The sequence below is a fragment of the Hemiscyllium ocellatum genome, chromosome 10 (genome assembly GCF_020745735.1).
Source record: "Hemiscyllium ocellatum isolate sHemOce1 chromosome 10, sHemOce1.pat.X.cur, whole genome shotgun sequence".
Taxonomy (NCBI): Eukaryota; Metazoa; Chordata; class Chondrichthyes; order Orectolobiformes; family Hemiscylliidae; genus Hemiscyllium; species Hemiscyllium ocellatum.
In genome coordinates, this window is record NC_083410.1 from 57,077,790 (window position 1) to 57,098,620 (window position 20,831).

At 38.3% G+C, this 20,831-nt stretch overlaps 1 protein-coding gene across 2 annotated transcripts in view; it reads left to right on the forward strand.

The window, feature by feature from the left end:
• The window catches only part of sptbn1 (spectrin, beta, non-erythrocytic 1), a 298,918-nt gene that overhangs the window by 86,657 nt on the left and 191,430 nt on the right, over positions 1-20,831 (forward strand). For both annotated transcript variants that reach the window (XM_060831503.1, XM_060831504.1), the window contains one exon: positions 17,942-18,130. In XM_060831503.1, the coding sequence (XP_060687486.1) occupies positions 17,986-18,130 (145 nt within the window). In that variant the 5' untranslated portion in view covers positions 17,942-17,985. The remainder of the gene's footprint in view (positions 1-17,941; positions 18,131-20,831) is intronic.

Sequence of the window (20,831 nt, forward strand, 5' to 3'; positions counted from 1 at the left end):
CTTCATCAGGTGATAGTGGAGGGCTCAATCCTAACACACAGAATTTATAGCAAAAATTTACAGTGTGATGTAACTGAAATTATACATTGAAAAATTGATTGTTAAGCTTTTCATCTGTTAGAATTCAGTGATAGTTTCACTTCTTTCATGTGTAAATCTCAAAACCTTTTTTTAAAAAGTTGCATTCTCGGGTTAGCTGTTAACAATGGTGATAGCTAGACAAAATATAGAAGGTGTTGGCCCCCTGTGTTCTCTGTCTATGCCATGATTTTTAGATCGATTCTGATCTAAAAAGTGAGACAATGGAGTTTTACATAAATTCATGCAGTTTTTGAGCTCAGAGTTCGACATGAATGCATGCAGCTTTTGAGCAAAGTACAATGTAACCCTGAAAGTACAAATTCACCTCACAAAATATATGTGGGTCTTTGTCTATCTGTGTGTGTGTGTGTGTGTGTGTCTGTCTGTCTGTCTGTCTGTCTGTCTGGGTTGGGGGTTGTGAGTGTGAGAAAGTGTATGTGTGTATGTGTAGTGAGTGCAGAGTGTCTTGTGGGGATGCATGTGGGAGTGTGTGTGTCTGTAAGGGTGTGTATGGGTTTCTGTGTGTATAGGAGTGCCTCTGTGTGTGTGTGAGAGAGAGTGTGTGTCTGTGTGTAGGAGTACCTTTGTGTGTGAATAGTGCAATGGTGGTCACTTATGACACTCTGCACTCACCACACACACACACACATACACTTTCTCACACTCTCAACCCCAACCCAGACAGACAGACAGACACACACACACACACACACACACACACACACACACACACACACACACACATAGACAAAGACCTACATATATTTTGTGGGGTGAATTTGTACTTGCAGGGTTACATTGTACTTTGCTCAAAACTGCATGCATTCATGTAGAACTCTGAGTTCAAAAACTGCATAAATGTATGTAAAAATCCGTTATCTCATTTTTTAGATTAGAATCAATCTAAACATCATGGCATAGGCAGAGAATACAGGGGGCCAACACCTTCAACATATTGTCTAGCTATCACCATTGTTAGCAGCCAACCTGAGAATGCAACTTTTTAAAAAAAGGTTTTGTGATTTACACATGAAAGAAGTGAAACTATCACTGTATTCTAACAGAAGAAAGGCTTAACAGACAATCAATTTTTCAATGTATAATTTCAGTTACATCACACTGTAAATTTTTGCTGTAAATTCTGTGTGTTAGGATTGAGCCCTCCACTACCACCTGATTAAGGAGCATCGCTCTGAAAGCTAGTGTGCTTCCAATTAAACCTGTTGGACTATAACCTGGTGTTGTGTGATTTTTAACTTTGTACACCCCAGTCCAACACTGGCATCTCCAAATCAAAATTAAGATCGATACGCCTTGGCTATTTCTGTGAATGGATTAAAAATTTCTGTAATAATGTCTAAATCCATAATTTTGTCAAAAAGCAGGTGACTGCAGACCCCTGTTGTGTTAATGGAAAGATGCTTAGACTGCTGTGTTTTTGTAAGGTAGGGTAAGGTATAGCCATTAACTTTGTTTTCAATTCAGAAGAATCTAGGATGAAGCAAGTTTTGAATTCAGTTCAGAAAGCACCATTATTGGGTGGGAAGTAACTTTAGTTTCTCTCATAGAGGAGTTCAGGGGTCTGAAGGGTTTAGTTTGTAAAACTTCCAAACCAGGAGAATTTGGATAGAAATTTACATGTTATTAGAACTGAGAAAGTTTAGGTTTCCAGATAGTAGAAAAGTTCATGTCAGCAGAATTGGAAAGGACTTGAAAAAATTGTCTTCATAATTCACAACAAAGACACTGTTCAGAATCAGTAAGTAGAATCATGAAGGGTTAAAATAATGTGCAGTTCATTTGAACTTAAATTTCTGTATGGGAAACAGAACAAAATTTTGTTTTGCTATGTGTCTTAGATTTTTCTAACTGCTTCCTATATTTAGATAACTTCCATTTTTAAAAAAACAAGTATTGTGTATAATTAATGACAAACAGTTTAATAAAATCTGCAGCCTCATTTAAATGTGTTAGCAACTAACTACTATGTTAACTGACTATATAAAAGAAAATAATCTGTCAAGCTAGATTTCATTCAGGGATCTGACTTATCCAATTCTACTATCAGCTGGTACCATCCTAACATTATTCACAATTAATACATCAGATTGATTGTATATTCTTTAACAGATTGCTCTTTCTGAAGCTTGAAACAATACCTATTTGTCTCATTTTTAATGTAATAAAACAAAAATATTTGACAGCAGTACATTGAGATATTAAGGCAGTTGGCCAAAGGTTTGGTCAATGAGGTATATTTTAAGGGCCACTATAAAGGAAAAAGAGAGATGGAGAGATTTAAGGCAGGAATTTCAGAGCTTAGGACATTGACAGCTGAAAATACAACCATCAATCTGTAATACTTTTAGAAAAGAAGATGAAACTGGAAGAGCACAGCTATCTTGGAGGATGTAGGGCTGGTAAGATTACAGTAATGAGGAGGCATGAGGCTGTGAAGTGTTTTGAGGACAAATGAGAATTTTAACAATGAATAATTTTTCATCAGGATCCAATACAGTCATTGCATACAGGATGATTTGTGAATGGATGTCTAAATGGTTTTGAATAGAGTTTTGGATGACCCCAAGTTTAGAGAGAGTAAAACATGGTCCAGGTCATGACAAAGTGCAAACAGTGGAAGAAGCACACAGAAACCTGAGTATCCCACTTACCCGTAGCGGATATAGCATTGGGCTGTTTAGTCACCTTAGGACCCACAAAACGGGAGTGGATGAAATCCATTTTGTCTTGTAAGGGACTACCTGAAAAGAAAAAGCTAATATAAGTTTACGTATGCATAAGTTCATCTTGGAATCAAGTATGACACAAATTAGTTTAGACTCAGATTGTTGTCACAGGAAGGGATGGAGTTCATAGCTAGGGATCAGAGTTTTTGGTGAGCACTGAAGATCATGGTTACTGTTTTCCCAATACTTAGTTGTTGGAGATTTCTGGGTATCAGACAAACAGTCTGATCAAAAGATGGTGAAGGGATTAGGAAGTGTGGAGGGTGGAGCTGGATGGTGTTAGTGTACACATGGAAACCAATGTTTTCAAATAATTCTGTTGGGGGGAGCATACAGCTCAGAAATAGGGGCTAAGGACAGATCATTGGGGGTATACTAAACGTCATGCTGAGACACTAAGGAAAACATGCCTTGTGAGTGATTTTCTGACTAAAGGTGAATAAACAGGAATGGAAACATGTGAATGCAATTCTACCCATCTGAGAGATGGTGAAGCAGATTTGAAGGAGGACACAATGGTCAACCATGTAAAACATTGCGAACAGGTCATGAAGGATAATGCGGAAAAGTTTACCTTTTCATGGTCACGTGGAATATTATTTATGACTTTGATAAGAACTACTTCAATACTATAACAGGGCAGAAACCAGATTGGAGGGATTCAAGAGCTTTGGGAACAGTGGGCAATGGGTGGAGACAAATGTTCAAGGATTTAATGAGGAAGGGGAGGTTAGGAATGAGACAATGTTTTAGCCAGTCTGTTTTTATGAACTAACGGAATAGTTAATTACTTCCATTACATTCAAAATCCTTTAGTGATTTCAACATTGAGTTTTGTGGAACACCAATTTAGTGCCAAACATTCCTTGGTATTTTTTAATATCCCATGTATTTGGAAGGCTGACGTTGTATAGTTGCCAAGGACCTTGATAGTGGGGAATTCAGCAATTTGTAATAACCAGTGAATGACAATTGTGATAGTCAGATTATCTCTCATTGGAGATTGTCTCACACCTGTGTGGCACAAATATTATTTGCTATGTCATTTCAACACTGACTGTTGTCCAAGTCTGGCTGCAGCTGGACATGGACTACTGCAGTATCTGACAAGTCATGAATGGCTCTGAACATTCTGCAATCGTAAGAGAAATATTTCCACTTCTGACTTTTATGACAGAGGGAAGGTCATTGAAGCAATAAAAAATGGCTTGTAATGGACACTAGCCTGAGGAATTCCTGCAGTCATGTCCTGGAACTGAGGTGACTGATTTATAACAAGCCCAATGATCTTCTTTTGTGCTCGTGATGGTTCCATTCAGCAGAGGGGTTTCCGCATTGTTCCCAGTTTTCACCAAGATTGTACTGAGGTCAGGAGCTGAGTGGGCATGATCCATCAGTGAGCAGTTGATTGTTAAGCAAGTGTTGCTTGATAATATCTTCCATCACTTTACTGATGATCAAAGGTTAAAGGATAGGGTGGCAGTTGGCTGGTTTGGATTTCTTCTGCTTTGTGTGTACAGGTTTGTAATTTTGGAGCTCAATGTTTTTGGCCAGAATATTGTCAGGGTCCATAACAGTATACAGAGCCTTTGGTGCCTCTTGACATTATGAAGAGTAAATCAAATCGACTGAAGACTGACATCTATAGCGCTGGAGACCTTGGGAGGAGGCTGGGATGAATCGTCCACTTGGCATTTATAGCTGAAGATGTTGCAAATGTTTCTGCCTTATGTTTTGCACTGATGTTTGGGCTCTTCCATTGTTGAGGATGCTGATATTTGTAGAATTGCTATAAGTTGTTTAATTGCCCTACACCAATCACAACTAGATGTGACTGGCCTGCAGAGCTGAGATCAGACATGCTGGTTGTGGGATTATTTAATTCCACTTATCGATTGCTGCCTATTCTGTTTAGGGTGCAAGGAATTCTGAGTTGTAGCTTTACCAGATTGACACCTCTTCTTTAGGTATGCCTGGTGCTGTCTCTGGCATGCCGTTCTGCGCTCTTGATTTGAACCAGGGTTAATCCCCTGAGCATTGGAAGTGTAACGAATATGCCAGATGTGAGGTTGCAAATTGTGGTTGAATACAGTTGTGTTGTTGCTAATGGCCCATAACACCTCATGTAATGCACAGTTGCTAGATCTGTTCAAAACTTATCACACTTAGCGCAGTGATAATGTCGTACAGCATGATGAGGGTATCCCTGATGTGAAGATGGGACTTTGTCTTCGCAAGAACTGTGCAGTGATTACTTGTATGGCTACCATCTCAGATAGTTGCATCTGTGGACTTGATAGTGTGACCTATTAACATGAGACTTATGGGGTCTGGAGTCAATGTTGAGGACTTTCAGGGCAGTTCCTTCCCTGTTCCACCATGTCATCACCTCTGTTGGATCTGTGTTTCTCGTGTGGCAGAATATACTCTGGGACATTGCCAAATACTATTCCCAGTATCACAGAGATGTACAGCATGGAAACAGACTCTTCGGTCCAACTCGTCCATGCCGACCAGATATCCTAAATTAATCTAGTCCTATTTGCCAGCATTTGCCCTGTATCCCTCTAAACCCTTCATATTCAAGTACCCATCCAGATGCTTTTTAAATGTTGTTATTGTACTAGCCTTCACCACTTCCTTTGGCAGCTGATTCCATACACAGACCACCCTCAGTGTGAATGTTGCCCCTTAGGTCCCTTTTAAATCTTTACCCTCTCATTTTAAACCTATGCCCTCTAGTTTTGGACTCCCCAATCCCAGGCCTTGACTTTTATTCCTTCCATGCCCCTCATGGTTTTATAAACATCTATGAAGTCACCCCTCAACCTCTGATGTGCCAGGGAAAACAGCCCAAGCCTATTCAGCTTCTCCCTATAGTTCAAACCCTCCAAACCTGGCACCATGCTTGTAAATCTTTTCTGAATCCTTTCAAGTTTCACAACATACTTCCTATAGAAGGGAAACCAGAGTTGCACATAGTATTCTAGTAGTGGCCTAACCAAAGTCCTGTACAGTCGCAACATAACCTCCCAACTCTTATATTCAATGCACTGACTAATACTGTTCTGCTGTATGGGTTATGAAGAGTTAATTATAAAACAAAGAACAGTGAGCAAACCCAGGATGTTGCATAAGTTCATCACTATTTCAGTTCAAGAGAAGCCAGTTTCTCAACATCAAATTATTTTAATTATTTCAATCACAGTAGATCAGAACGTAAAAATTAACCTCATGGCTGCCTATGTGGAGCTTTTCTAGGTTGCCCTGAGTCAAAGGCTTTTGGATTTAACAAAACAAGCCCTTACTAGCTGTGGCAATCAAACAATGATCTCAATTATTTTACACAATGGCGAACTTATATTCCCACACAACTAACGCACACTAGCCATGAGGTTTTGTTTACAAACAACTCATCCTTAGGCAGCTCCTGTAGGTCAAAAATATGTTTTTTTTCCATTCTAGTTCACTTGGTTCTTGGACTGATAAATCTAGTGCACAACCTGCCACATGCTGAGTAGGCAGTGTTAGGAGGGTTGGGTAGATCATTCATTTGGAGGTTTGTGAAGGCCTGGACTTCAACTCAGAGTGTTCTTGACAAAGTCCGTCAATGTGTCTGATGCATTCCTGAGTGAAGCTTTTCCATTTTAGTTGGTCACAAGGCTGAAAGTCTCATGCATTGTCAGGGATATTTGCCTTCCTAGAAATTTTCTACAGTGACCAAAGTCTGGTGGAACAGATGCTTCTGCCATGTGGTGTCAGGCACGTGAAAGACATGTGGAGCTGCTTTAGTGTGTTTAGCATCTCAATGTTGGCTTGGTAGAGCATTCTGCTATTGGATCATCTTTCTTGCTACCACATTTAGAGGATCATGCAAAGGCACTGTTGGTAGATCTCCAATGCTTTAAGCTGTAGTTTGTCTGTTTTTCTGAAACGTATAGGGAGACCACCACTGTCCAGTAAACAAAGGCATGAGGAAGGGTAAATTGACCCGAAACCTTAACTCTGATTTCTCTCCACAGATGATTTTCCAGCAAATTCTATTTTTGCCTATGGCTATTTTATGTAAGAAACTAGTGATTCTAAGCTGTCCCAATATTGGTACTAGCCTCCAGATGTTAGTGAGGAGAATTTTGTAGGATTGAGTGAACTGAGTTTGCTGTTGTCATTTCTGGTGTCTAGGTTGTCCAGTTCCCAGTTTCATTTTAGTGGTTTGCTATAACTGAGTTGGTGCTGGGTCATTTCAGAGGGCTGTTTAGGGACAACCGTGTTGTGGGTCTGGAGTTGCATGTAAGACAGGCTAGATAAAGAAAGCAGAATTCCTTCCTAAAAGGGCATTGATAAGTCCCAGATGGGTAATGGTTTCATGGTCATTATTAGACTTTAACTTACAGATTTTCTCTTATTGAGATCAAATTTCATTCTCTATCAAGATTTGAATCCTGTCCTCAAAGCATTTACCTGGGTCTCTGGATTGCTACTCCAGCAATTGTACCACAATGTCATCACCTCCCATTTAAAGCAGAGTGATAATCAATGAAGAGGTGCAGATTTTTTTTAAACTTTGCACTTTTTAGTATAGCAGAGCACTCAACCAATTGAAATCATATGCTGACAATTTTTTTTTACATTTTGAACAAATTCTGATGCATTTTTGCCATGGTGGTGATTCATGATACAATGTTATTTTAATTTCGTAACTTGGGTTCTAAATTGGACAGAACCATGTATGGATGTAAGTTTGATTTTTATTTCTATATTGTAAATTTGAAAGGCAAGTATGTAGTTTTAATTTCATTCCTGGTTTTGAGTGATGATGAATGTATTTCTGTCTATTTAAATAATGCTTTTTAAACCCTTAAGATGAATAGTTCAGTGCCTTAAAAGCAAGGGTGAGAAAGAGAGTAAACTTGAGCTGTTGCACAACAACAAAGTGTATTAACAATAAATCCCAAATGCTGCATTTGGATTACCTGCATATTTAAGTTTTGTAAAAGCCGGACTTCAGACAGAGACAGAAACAAGTTATTTTAGAAAGACAAAATCATGCAGAAGATCTGTTATTTCTGATACTTGTAATAAAATTGTTTCAATTAATTATGTCATGTAAAATAGTTTCTTTTTGTTTCTTTTCTGATAATTTTTGTTGTTTTGTGGTTTACACCACATTGTTAGCCTTTTGTGGATATGACTTAGCACCATAGTAAATAAATAGCAAAAATAAAACTGCCTTTTGGACCAGGTTTCATTCTGCAGTCTGAATTGTCCAGTATTACTGTGATCTGGAATATTAAATGCTTAATAAATCTTACATAATGGTGGTCAATGTGAGGATCGATTTACCTTTGCAAGACAGATTGTTATGATGAATCACTGCATTACATCACAAACAAGTATCTAAATATTGACCTTTGAGATTGGCAAAACATTTTACATTTACCTTTCAGAATATTTGACACTTCTGATCAGACTTCACCCAACGGTCACTCATGCTTCAAAGCCCTAATTGTTTTAGGGCTTCCAAATGGTACACCATCTCTCAACCACCATGTGTGGGAGGAAATAAAGTCTTCTTGTGGGGAGCCTACAAGGTCTTTTGAAAGGCCACATGAAAATGCTGTGGAGTTGGGAAGGCAAAAGAGGATTGTTTCTTTTTCTTCAAAAAAGTCAAGATTAGCATTTTATGACCTGATTAACACCTCCACCTGGAGAGGAAAATCTGGCCCAATGTAATCTTAAAACACTTGTTTCATTACAGTTAATGACAAGAATGTCTATTAAGTATCCCTTTTAAGTGAACATTCCAGGGCATTTCACATGAGCATTATCAAGCATAATGTGATATGCAGCTTGGTAGACACATTAGGATAACTGATCGAAAACTTGGTCAAAGACGTAGGTTAATGTCTGCACTAATTAATTAATATTAATGTTCCCTCTAATTTTTTTGTAAGCTTTGAGGACCTCTGATGTTCATGTGCAGCAGTGACTTTCAGTGACATGCGCGGAACCTTGAAGTGTGCATGCATCTGTGCAGCTTGGAGGAAATGTTGGTTAAGGTGTGCCATAAAGGGGAAGAAAGAGGTGAAGAATTATGGGAGAGAACTCCAGAGTGTAGCATCTAAGCATTTGGCTGGTAATCATTGAGCAATGAAAATAATGATGAGGGTGAGCTCAGATTTGGAAGAACACAGATTTCAGGAATGTGGGAGACTGATTGTAGATTTGAAGGAAGAAGCAAGATCATGTAGATTTATATGTTGGGATATGATTTTTACAATTTGAGGTGTTGCTGGACTCTACATTCATGATAGGAACAAAAGATGATGGCTTTGACCATACTTATATTGGAGAAATTTTCTGCTGATCTAGTACAGGCTGCTGCACCCCCTAAACATAGAACATAACAGCCCAGTACAGGCCCTTCGGCCCTCGATGTTGTGCTGACCTGTGGAAACAATCTGAATTTAGATTAGATTAGATTATCTACAGTGTGGAAACAGGCCCTTCAGCCCAACTAGTCCACATTGCCCCTCCGAAGAGAAACCCACCCCCCTACCCTTTATGTACCCTGACTAAAGCACCTAACACTGTGGGCAATTTAGCATGGCCAATTCACCTGACCTGCACATCCATGGATTGTGGGAGGAAACTGGAGCACCTGGAGGAAACCCACGCAGACACAGGGAGAATGTGCAAACTTCACACAGACAGGCAGGAATCGAACCCAAGACCCTGGTACGGTGAGGCAGCAGTGCTAACCACTGAGCCACTGTGCTGCCCATCTGAAGCCCATCTAATCTAAACTATTCCAATGACCATTTAAATGCTCTTAAAGTTGGCGAGTCTACAACTGTTAAAGGCAACAACATGTGATAAATTAAAGATAGTGAGGGGTTGAGAGAAGTGGTGATGAGGTAGAACTAGTGTCTTCAGGATATCGTGGACTGGAAATTATGATTTTGGTTCATATTGTTCAAACATAGCATGTAGGTGAGAAAAAAGAGGAGGCCAAGGATTGATCCTTGGGGGTACTCTAGGTGTAACAGTGCTGGATTAGGCAGGAAAACCCTTTTGTGGTTTCTCCCTTTCAATGTGTTAAGTATGAAAATGACTATTTTGGAAACTTGTTCAGCATATATTGCATGCATATCTGTGCAGTTGTAGCACAATATTGTGCAGAATCAAATTTGCAGTATTTTTAATACTGTGACAATTCCAGCAATAAATACTTGGTGTTTAAACATTTTACAAAATTCTATTCATGCAAAAGTCTTGGAATACCATCAATTTCTGATAGTTCAGGAACTCCTTTGTTTATATGAGATTCCAAAGCTCTTGTTTAATTGTCAAGTGATGATGTTTAAATAAAAATCTGCAGCTTGTTGAGTCAGTGGAAATGTAGGTTGATGCCATTGAGACTGTAACTAAAACCTCAGTATAGATATGCACTGGAAAATTGAAAGTGGGTTTAAGATATTGCACTTTTCCTGTATTCATCCACAAGTTGTTCAAGTTGTACAGTTTGCAAATTGATGGATCTCAGAGAGACATTGAAGGAGAGTTGAAGAACAAAGGATTATTGAATAGAATAGAATTGAGTATTGCTGAAAAAGGAGACAGTATGTCAAACCTTTTTCATTTATGCTCTTCAGTAAAGATAGAAGAATGTTCAAATTTAAAGGGAAGAATAATTTAAACTGCACAAAAAAAGTGTATGAGTGTAATTTTAATTGAATGTAAATGTACAGTTGTATGAAAAATTTCTTCCATTTTCAGACTAGAAAACAAGACCAATTGATTGGAAAACTGAAGCATTGAGTTACAACAAAATATTCTATTAAAATTGAAGACTCTAGGTTTTTACTTGTAAGAATCGTGATTTAAAAACAATTTAAAGTTCTATGCCCCCAAAATCTAAACTATTTTGATTTTGCACTACATAACATACAGAGATGTCATGGAATTTACATTTACATATTTACATAACCAGTTTCTTTCAATTAAATGTTCTGTTGGATTTTTTTCATATTTCTGTCTTGAAATCCACAGTTGCATGCTTCAGTCAGATATCAAAGTTTGGAGCAGTGACTGCACCAAGTATTACCAACATATGTAGTTGTACTGCCACTTAGTGGTTGAAACTGAAAAATTACAACTGATTATTTGCCAAAAAGCAAACTACATGTAAAAATCAAGGCATTAACAGCAACAGAAAATACAGGTGAACAATGAACTAAATCAGCAATTTGAAAAAATAATCAGACTGTCTCTTCATGGTTCACTTTACTCATACTCTCTTACATTATTTTAACATCAATCTAATAAAATATTTTTGGTATGTTGAGAACTTGTATATTTCAAGCATGGATTAGGAGTACAATTTCCCAATGTGTTCCCTGCATGCGTGGGAACGGAAGAGAAAAATAGTTTAGATGCTATTCTTAAAAACATGCGTAAGTGCACTTCCTGTACATTGCATGCAAGATGTCATGCCTTGTTGATTAGCTCAACTTTTGTGCTTGTAAGACAGAAATGCTTTAGAATTCAAATAAAAGCCTGAGGGGCACCAGTGTTTAAAATAAAATTACTCCAGATTTTTCAAAAGAAAATATTCATATATTTATATCTTAGGATCAAATTATGTCTTAATGTGCACAGTGTACTTTTTATTGTTTCATGATTAAACTATAGAATTGTTTGCTAACAATTGGTCATCACTATTATTGTCTATCTCTCATTTTCAGCTTTCTATCTCTCCTTTTTTCCCTCCTCTTGCTTCCTTCATCCAATTCTATTCTCCGTAACCTAAAGCTTAAACTTGATCTTGGCCCAATTCTACAATTTACCATGGGGAAGTGATCAATTATATATTACTGGTTTCATGTACCAAATTTAACATACAAATGATCAATCTTATGTTACTTCTGTAGGTGGTGATCTATTAGATACTTTCTGCATTTTGAGTTTCACATTGTGTGGGCACACTAGGTGTTACTCGAATATATTACCTTGATTTAAGAATAGCTTCTGCTCTGCTTTTATCAGACTTATGAATGACCTCTTATATATTAAATTTGATTGTTCTCTGCACCTTCTCTGTAGCTGTAACAGTATATTCTGCTTTCTGTTCTGTTCCCCTGACGTACTTACGTAAGGTATGATATATCTGGTTAGCATGCTAAACAACACTTTTGACTTTATCTCCGTGCATGTGACAATAAGTCTTATCAAAGATTTTGGTTTGTTGCAATTAAAACAAAAATAGTGCTGGACATGTTTACTTGAGAGATCCGAATGTCTAATGTCAATAAAACTAGGATAAAGACAGACAGCCTTTATCTATTTTTAAAAATTTGAATTTTGAAAGCAAAGTGTCTGAGGGAAATGTTAATAGGGAGATGAGGAGGGAGGTAAATTTCTAGTTTGAGGGTGAGGCTAACTGACAACATAACGTACCCTTGGGAGTGAATTAATTGTTAGTCAAGCAAGAGAAAGGACCGGATACAGGAAGGAATTAAGGGGAATGAAAGGAGTAATTTAACAGGAAGGTAAGGGGATAGGGGAAATGATGGAATGGGATTGGTCAAAAAAAATACGATAGCTTGGGGTCGGGCGACACCTTCCTCAAATGTAGGTTGAATGTGTTGGTGACTCTGTTCTGTACTTGATCACCTGTCAATTCTTGTGCAAAAGACAAAGAAATCTGAAGTAGTCAATGAGAATGAAACATCAATAGAAAATGACACAGGAGGGGCAGAAAATCAGCAACACCTGAAGATGAAGTCAAAGACTAACCATATTTCCTGGTCAATTAAGTATTGACCAGTAGATTAAAAACTTTGCTAATTTGGAGAGACTTTCATGTCAACATTTATGATTGGTAAACACACATAGTGGGAATTTCCTAGTGTAAGTAGCTATCTGTTGTTGTGGAATTGCAAACTGTTTGCTACTAGGAGATGTCCTTCATTTCTAGTCTCTTGGTCAGTGAACCCACCCTATTTATATAATTGATAATCGCAGAACTTTAATGGCAATTTGCTTTCCTTTAAATATTTTTAGACGTTCCTTGGTTTTCAAGCCTGACCACTCCAATTTGATCAGCTTTAAATGCATTCCTCACATCTGTGCAGGCTTTCCTGTTTCTTTGAGCTCAGTGGGCAAATTTTCTGACATCTCCCCTGTTAACTTCAGTCTTGTGAACCTCAGTAATTTCTTTAGCCGTGGTGGCCATGCATATTCTGTGTAGCCTTTTTGTTCAGCCTTGCTTCACATGCAAAGCAATAAAGAAATTAAGACAGCAGAAGATTAAGGAAGGAATTACGGAGTTGAGGCAGGTTAGGAATTTGAGGGGCAGGGGCTACGATGTCGGTTGGTTTCCAAATAGAAAGAGCAAAGGTGAGAATACACAGGTGGGCACATGCATGCAAGTCTTGAGGCAGTCTGGCTTCTTCAGTGGATCGAATCAGAATTCCAATAGTGTGGAGTCCACAAGGACCCTCCATAGAACATCTCAACTAGGACCAACCTCTACCCTGTAACACAGCATTTCCCATCGTTAACCTAGCTTGCACATCTCTGGACTCTATGGGCAACTTAGCATAGCCATTCCATCCAACATGTGCATCTTTGGACTGTGGGAGGCAACTGGACCACCTGGAGGAAACCCACTTAGACATGGAACATGCAAACTTCACACAGAAAGTCATCTAAGGGTGGAATCAAGCGAGTCCCTGGGGCTGTGAGGCAGCAGTGCTGACCACACCAACATGCCGCCCCTTTAGTTCTTCAGAACCTCATGCCCGTTGTATTCTTAAACAATAGCTTTTTGTAATTTACATAAATGATTCAGATGTGAGCATGGGGGTATAGTTAATAAGTTTGCAGATGACACCAAACTTGGAGGTGTAGTGGACAGCGAAGAAGATTGCCTCTCAGAGTACAGTGGGATCTAGATCAGATGGACCAATAGGCTGAGGAGTGACAGATGGAGTTTAATTTAGATAAATGTGAGAGACTGAAGTTTGGACTTATCAGGACTTCGAAATCTTAGCAGGACTTATACCCTTAATGGTAAGGTCCTGGGATGTATTGCTGAACAAAGAGATCTTGGAGTGCAGGTTCATAGTTCCTTGAAAGTGGAGTTGCAGGTAGATAGGATAGTGAAGAACGTGTTCATAGCATGCTTTCCTTTTTTGGAGAGAGCATTGAGTATGGGAGTTGGGAGATCATGTTGCGGCTGTACAGGATGGTGCAGTTCTGGTCTCCCTCCTCTCCGAAAGAACACTTGAAAGTGTTTAGAAAAGCTTCACAAGGGTGTTGCCAGGGTTGGAGGATTTCAGCTGCAGGGAGAGGATGAATAGGCTGGGGCTGTTTTCCCTGGAGAGTTGGAGGCTGAGGGGTGACCTTATAGAGGTTTATAAAATCATGAGGGTCATAGATAGGGTAAATCGGCAGGAGTTATGGGAGGTGGGGGAGTCCAGAACTAGAGGGCATAGGTTTAGGGTGAGACCTAAGCGGCAATGTTTTCACGCAGAGGGTGGTACGTGTATGAATGAGCTACCAGAGAAAGTGGTGAAGCTAGTACAATTACAAAATTTAAAAGGCATCTGGATGGATATATGAATAGGAAGGATTTAGAGGGATATGGACCAAGTGCTGGCAAATGGGGCTAGATTTATTTAGGATATCTGGTCGGCAAGGACGAGTTGGAATGAAGGGTCTGTTTCCATGCTGTACATCTGAGTGTATGATTAGATACTTCAGGCTTCATACCCCCACCAACAACACATCTCAGGTCAAACATGCCAAACTGTACTGCTCAGCCACACCCATACTCCTTGGAGCCCTGCTGCCAGCTTAGAGCCAACCTATGTCTGTTCCCTGCACAATGCACCTTATGTCACCCTTACAAAACATGGTGCCAATCATACCCCTCAAACTGCCATGAACATTTATAGCTCTTTCTGTGAAGGGTTGATAAGATCTGTCAAGTTACTTAAATAGCCTGCCTTTCAAAAATAGAAAAAATACTGCCTGTCTGTGTCTGAGAGTTGAAAACAAATTGTTGCCAGAAAATTCAATGACAGGTTTATGTCAATAAACAATGTTAAAGTGGCCAAAGACTGAACTCTCATTTGGGAGAAACGACTCGTGGTGAGTTTAACTTCACTATGCCTCAGTTGAGGGTGAGGTTGAGAAGGCAGGATTTTCATGGTAATCTCAACTGCTGCAGGCATTGAACTCACTCTGCTTTGTAAACCAGCTGTCCAGCCAATGGAGCTAACTGACCTCTATACACCATATTATCATTGGAGTATTGACATAGATTACACAGTGCAGTCAAGCAATCAATATCACAGCAAGTAAGGATTTGTAAATTCAGTTTGATGACAGCTCAAAAAAGTTATTTAGACATTAGCTTGCCTTTGTGGGCAGCTAATGTCTAAATATCAACATAAATTTATTTTTCCTCACAAAACACCTCCCCAAAGAGAATAAAAATTCATCTTTGAGGCATTTTCATTACTTATCAAAAATTACCGTAATATTATTGCTATGTCACCTGAACAGTAAGTAATAATATTGACAGACATATAGTGAATTACACAGCAACCATGTTTTACATACGTCGCTGGGCATCACCTCATCAATGTTGTTTATATTGCTGTCAATAAAGCACCCTCAATATTATTTTCTTTGGGAACATAATTTTCAAATTGTTTGCTTGGAGAATTTATTCCACGGCAATAATCATAAATATTATTCTGAAATTTTTCCAAGAAAATCAAAGGATTGTGGTCTATAAAGTAATACCTTCTTCTATGATGCTCATGTAAATTTTAAAATGATGTAAAAGTATCACAAGATTCAAAGTCTCCTTTTCCACTGCAGAATGTTGATGTAATCAATTTCTTTAAATAATAATTGACAGGCCATCCAATCCCCAATTATTCATTTTGCAGTAAAACAGCCCCAATACCAATGACCTTGGCATTAACAGTTAGTTTGAATGGCTTTGCATAATTCAGTGCAGCTAAAATTAATGTGGTTTCTCAGCACAGCTTTCAAGTTTTCAAAGGCACTTTGACACTGGCATCCATTTAAATTTTCTGCCTTTCTGTAACAAATTCATTAAAGCTGCAACAACAGTGCTGAAATGCAGAACAAACCTGTGATAGAATCCAGTCATGCCAGTCTAATGCAAAATTTCACCGTTTGTCCTAGGCACAGGGAAGAATCCATGTTTTTATTTCTCTAAGTGCTGTTTGGCCTTGTCCCAAAGTGTGGGCCAACTAAGCCACCTTTGTCTTGGTAATTTTACTCTTTACCAAATTTATAACTTAATTGACTTTTTGTAGTTGAATAAACAGTCAGATGATATTAATGTTCTTCCCTAGTTTCACTAAAAACAACCAAATCTCAATTGAAATAACAGTCATATATTTCTTCCTACCTTATTAGTTAATATATTAAAACATTGGTGTATTTTTTGACTGTTGTGAATGCTCCCAAATAGGGAAAATCTCCCTATTATCCACCCTATAAAATCCCCTCAGAATCTTATATTTTAATCACCTATCATTCTTTTAAAATCCAACTGGTATATGGTAAATCCAATCTGATAATCTGTCATTAGAAAATAATCCTTTCATTCCAGGACCCTTTGTATCACTAGTGTAGAGGCAGGCCATTCAGCCCATCAAATCCACATTGACCCTCTGAAGAGCATTCCACTCCCCTAGCCTAACCCTGTAACCTTGCATTTCCCATGGCTAATCTACCTAGCCTGTACATCCCTAGACACTGTGGGCAATTTAGCATGGCCAGTCCGCCAAACCATTACATCTTTAGATTGTGGGAAGAAACTGGAGCACCGGAAGGAAACCCATGCAGACACCGAGAATGTGAAAATGCCACACAGACAGTTGTCCAAGGCTGGAATCAAACCCAGGTTCCTGGCTTTATGAGGCAACAGTGCTAACCACTGGGCCACCATTAGTTAAGTGAACCTTCGCTGAACAGCATCATTTTCAGTTATTTATTTTCTTAAGCAAGAAGACTTAATCTTTATATGGTACTCCAGATGTGTTCTTACTAAGGCCTGTTACAACTGTGTGATGGTCACTTAGGTCAGCTGGCTGGATGGTTAGTTTGCAAATGCAGAGAAATGTTAACAAAGTGGGTTAAATTCCTGTACCTGCTGAGGTTACCATGAATCTCAACCTTATCCTTTGCATGAGAGTGGCGACCTTCAAGGTAAACCACTACCAGTTGTCTTTAATGAGAAAGGAACCCTATAGGACTGTGGTGACATGCCACAGCACATCTGTACATTTATACTCTATTTCCCTTGTTAAATACCATCAGAGAGTTGTGGGGCAGAGTCATTGTATATGTTTAAGACTGAGATAGATTCTTGATCAGTAGGGGAATTGAGGGTCGTGTGGAAAGGGCAGGCGGGTGGCTATGAGGAATCAACCAGGATCCTATTGAATAGTGGAGCAGACTCATGGGGCTGAAGAGCCTATTTCTGTTTTTATTTCTTATGGTCTTATTCCATTTGTCTTCCTAATCATTCATTGTGCCTGTGTACCAAATTTTGTGATTCTTTTACCAGGACATCTAATTGCTTTGTATGTAACACTTGCAATGTCTCTCCATTTAAAATATTATACAGTTTTTTTATTATTGTTGCTACTTGAACAAATGTGTTGTACAAGAGACAGCCTAATCACAAATAATAATTTTAATTTTATGATATTGGATACTTAGCAAATGTTATTCAGTGTGGCCTTTCTCCTTTTATTGAACAGTTTAAAAAAACTTAATTAGTTTAGCAATTTAAAATTGTTTTCTGTGGTATTTAGTTTCTCATTCATGATACTTTAGGCAAAATATTTTGTCATTGGGAATTTATTCCACTCTTATGCTGCATTGTATTGATGCACCTTTCTTATAGACCAGTTAACTTGTGCTGTCTATGACGGTTTTATTTACGTGCTGATCTGCCTTTGAGCAAGACAGAAATTTAAGATCTGCAATTTCAGATGTACATTTACAACTTATGATCCTTTGTGTTCTAAAGTGCTGTTCTGATTTGTTTTCAGAATATTTTATGAAAGGCAGCTCATGACGAGGGACATCTAAGAAGATGACAGCAATAGCAACAGACTACGACAACATTGATATTCAACAGCAATATAGTGACGTCAACAATCGTTGGGATGTGGAAGAATGGGATAATGAAAACAGCTCTGCCAGGCTGTTTGAAAGATCCCGTATCAAAGCTTTAGCAGGTATGTTTCATGTATGCAAGACCCTTTTTAGTTGGGTTAAACTTACAATATAAAGAGAAGTGTACTTGTTATGTATTTTACAATGTAAGTTTGCCAGTTTGGTTGTTTTCTCATTTCTGGAAGACCATTTGTTTTTCATATGGCATACGGTAATCCAGTTCTTACTGAAGCTTCCATTTATTATTTGGAAGAGAATGAATGCTTGAATGTTATTCACCTGCAGAGGACATCAGTCTTGACGTTAATAATGGTTTGTACACAAACCCAGCTTTCAGCCTGACCTCTTGCATAGTAATTAGGATGAGAAGTCCTAGTCTTTTTCACAAATATATTTTTCCTCCAGGTTCCTTTCCCTTCCCATGTAATGTGTGCTATTAATTATATTGGAAACTGTGTAATGTCATTCTACTGTAAAGAGAGTATTTGTAACATATTTCTCATTACTGTTGTGAAATGTATTTTAACTGAGTGAATGTCTTTGATTTTAATGTATAATCGTGAAAGGGACAATCACTGAGTAGTTTAATGGCTGCAAGTGCGCTTTTGATTCTGAAGTGTTTACAGATTTGATGGAATAAATATTTACAATTTTTCTGCTGATCAGCTGCTTTTAAGATAGCACAATGCATCTTTAACAGTACCATTCCTAATCAAATGATTGTTTACTTCTTGCATTCCTACCATAATCCCTTAACAGATACCTCATTTAGACTGCCACAAACTGGAGTGATCCAGTCAATAATGGGCAATATAAGTAATGAGGCAAATGAAGTGGGATACTGACAAGGCATGTCAGCACTCTATGAATTCTGTAAGTACAGTTATGCCCTGAAATAAGTTGCAGTCTTAAATATTAATTAGTAGACCTGTAAATGAACCAGCATCACAAACTTATAATATATTGTTTGATTCAGCCTTCCTAAAATAATACATTTGCAGAGCTCTGATGTTCAAGGCTCCAGTGATGTTCAACTGGCTAGTTAATGTGCACATGATGACAGCAGCCTTTAATCTAGAGAAGCGTGTTAAGATCTTCACAAATAGACATTTTAAAAAATTGTTAACCAGGGAGAACGCAGTTTGTGATGTCTAATGGACTGGTCAAAGATGAGTGATTTTGGGGACTTTTTAAAAAGTCATATGAGGCAGCTAAAGACATTTTTTCTTTTTCTTGTTCGCTCTCTTTAATTTCTAGTTTCTTTTCTATTGCTTGTTCTCTCCTTTTCTTCCCTTTATGTGCATCATTCCTCAGAAGAGAAGCTGTCTGTCCCTCCCAACAGTGTTATTTTCCCTTCCCAGATACAACTGTGAAAATACTCTGCTCTCAGCACCACAAATCTTAAATATTAAAATTTATGTCACATATATTGAAAATAATTGAAAAAATATTTGTGGGAGGTGTTCAAATAACCAGTCCCAGACTTTGCAAATGATTAATTTCCTGACACTGTATTTGTATCTACAATAAAAGACTTAATTATTTATTAAATACACAATTTTAGCAGAGAAAATTAAACAACACGGTAAGCTGATTAATGTCTGTGCTTTATCCCAAACATTTGTCTTTAGCTTCCATTCGCACAAAAGACACACAGTCAAACAAACATATTCAAGAAATAAATAAAAGAAAATATCAAAACTGGCCAGATTACTTAAATGGATTTCATAATGCGTTGTTACGAAGGCATGAACATGGACTCGTTGGCTGCTGTTTTTTTGAAACATTGATCAAGTTCACCTCCTCAGTTCACCCAAGTAGAGGCAGCAAAACTTATAATTCAAATTTCTACTGTTTGAGTTCTGGAGACTGCTGTGTCAGATTAGGCAGGAAGCATTCAAATATTCATGCTGTCTCAGCAGCAGCCCAGAGCCATCTCAGAAAATATAGTTCAAATGAACAACTTTAATTCTAGTTCTGCCCTGCTAGACTTTTCTTGAGGCCTCAATTACCATTCAACAACTGCCACCTGCTTGAACATAGGGTCTCTTCTAGTCATGCTGCAATCAATTCCCAAGTACTGACCTCATTAATAGCCAACTTCTGCTATTTGTTGAAACAAAATATACTTCCTGGGTCTCCCCATTAGTTAGAACCTTTTTGATCAAGGCTCACCCTGCAATTTGCCTCCAGGCCTGGCCTCTCAAACAAAGCTTTTTTGGTTTGTTCTTTTGTGTTACAAATGCATTTATCCCAGATAGTACTGTAGAAAGAACTACCACAAAGTTTCTGTGGAAGCTATGTCCCATCTAATGTTGAGAAAACCCTCCACCATGTTGTATTGCAATGCCATCATGCTTAATGGGATAGATCTCAAACACACCTAGCACCTCAAACCTGGGCAGCCATCAGCAGCAGAATTGTATTCAACCACAATCCACAACCTCATGGACTCATATGCAACCACTCCACAATTACCATCAAGCCAGAGATCAATCCTCATTTTAGTGATGAGCATTGGAGGACATGGCAGAAGTGGTACTGCGTATACCTAAAATGAAGTGAATAGTCTGCTAAAGCTATAACACTGGACTAGTTGCATCTGAAACAGCAGAAACAACCCAAAATAGACAGAGCTAAGTAATTCCATAACCCATGGATCAGTTGAAAGCTCTGAAGTCCTGCCACGTTCAATTGTAAATGGTTGTAGCCAGTTAAACAAGTAACAACAGGAGTAGGCTTCCATAAATGCACTCAAGCTGT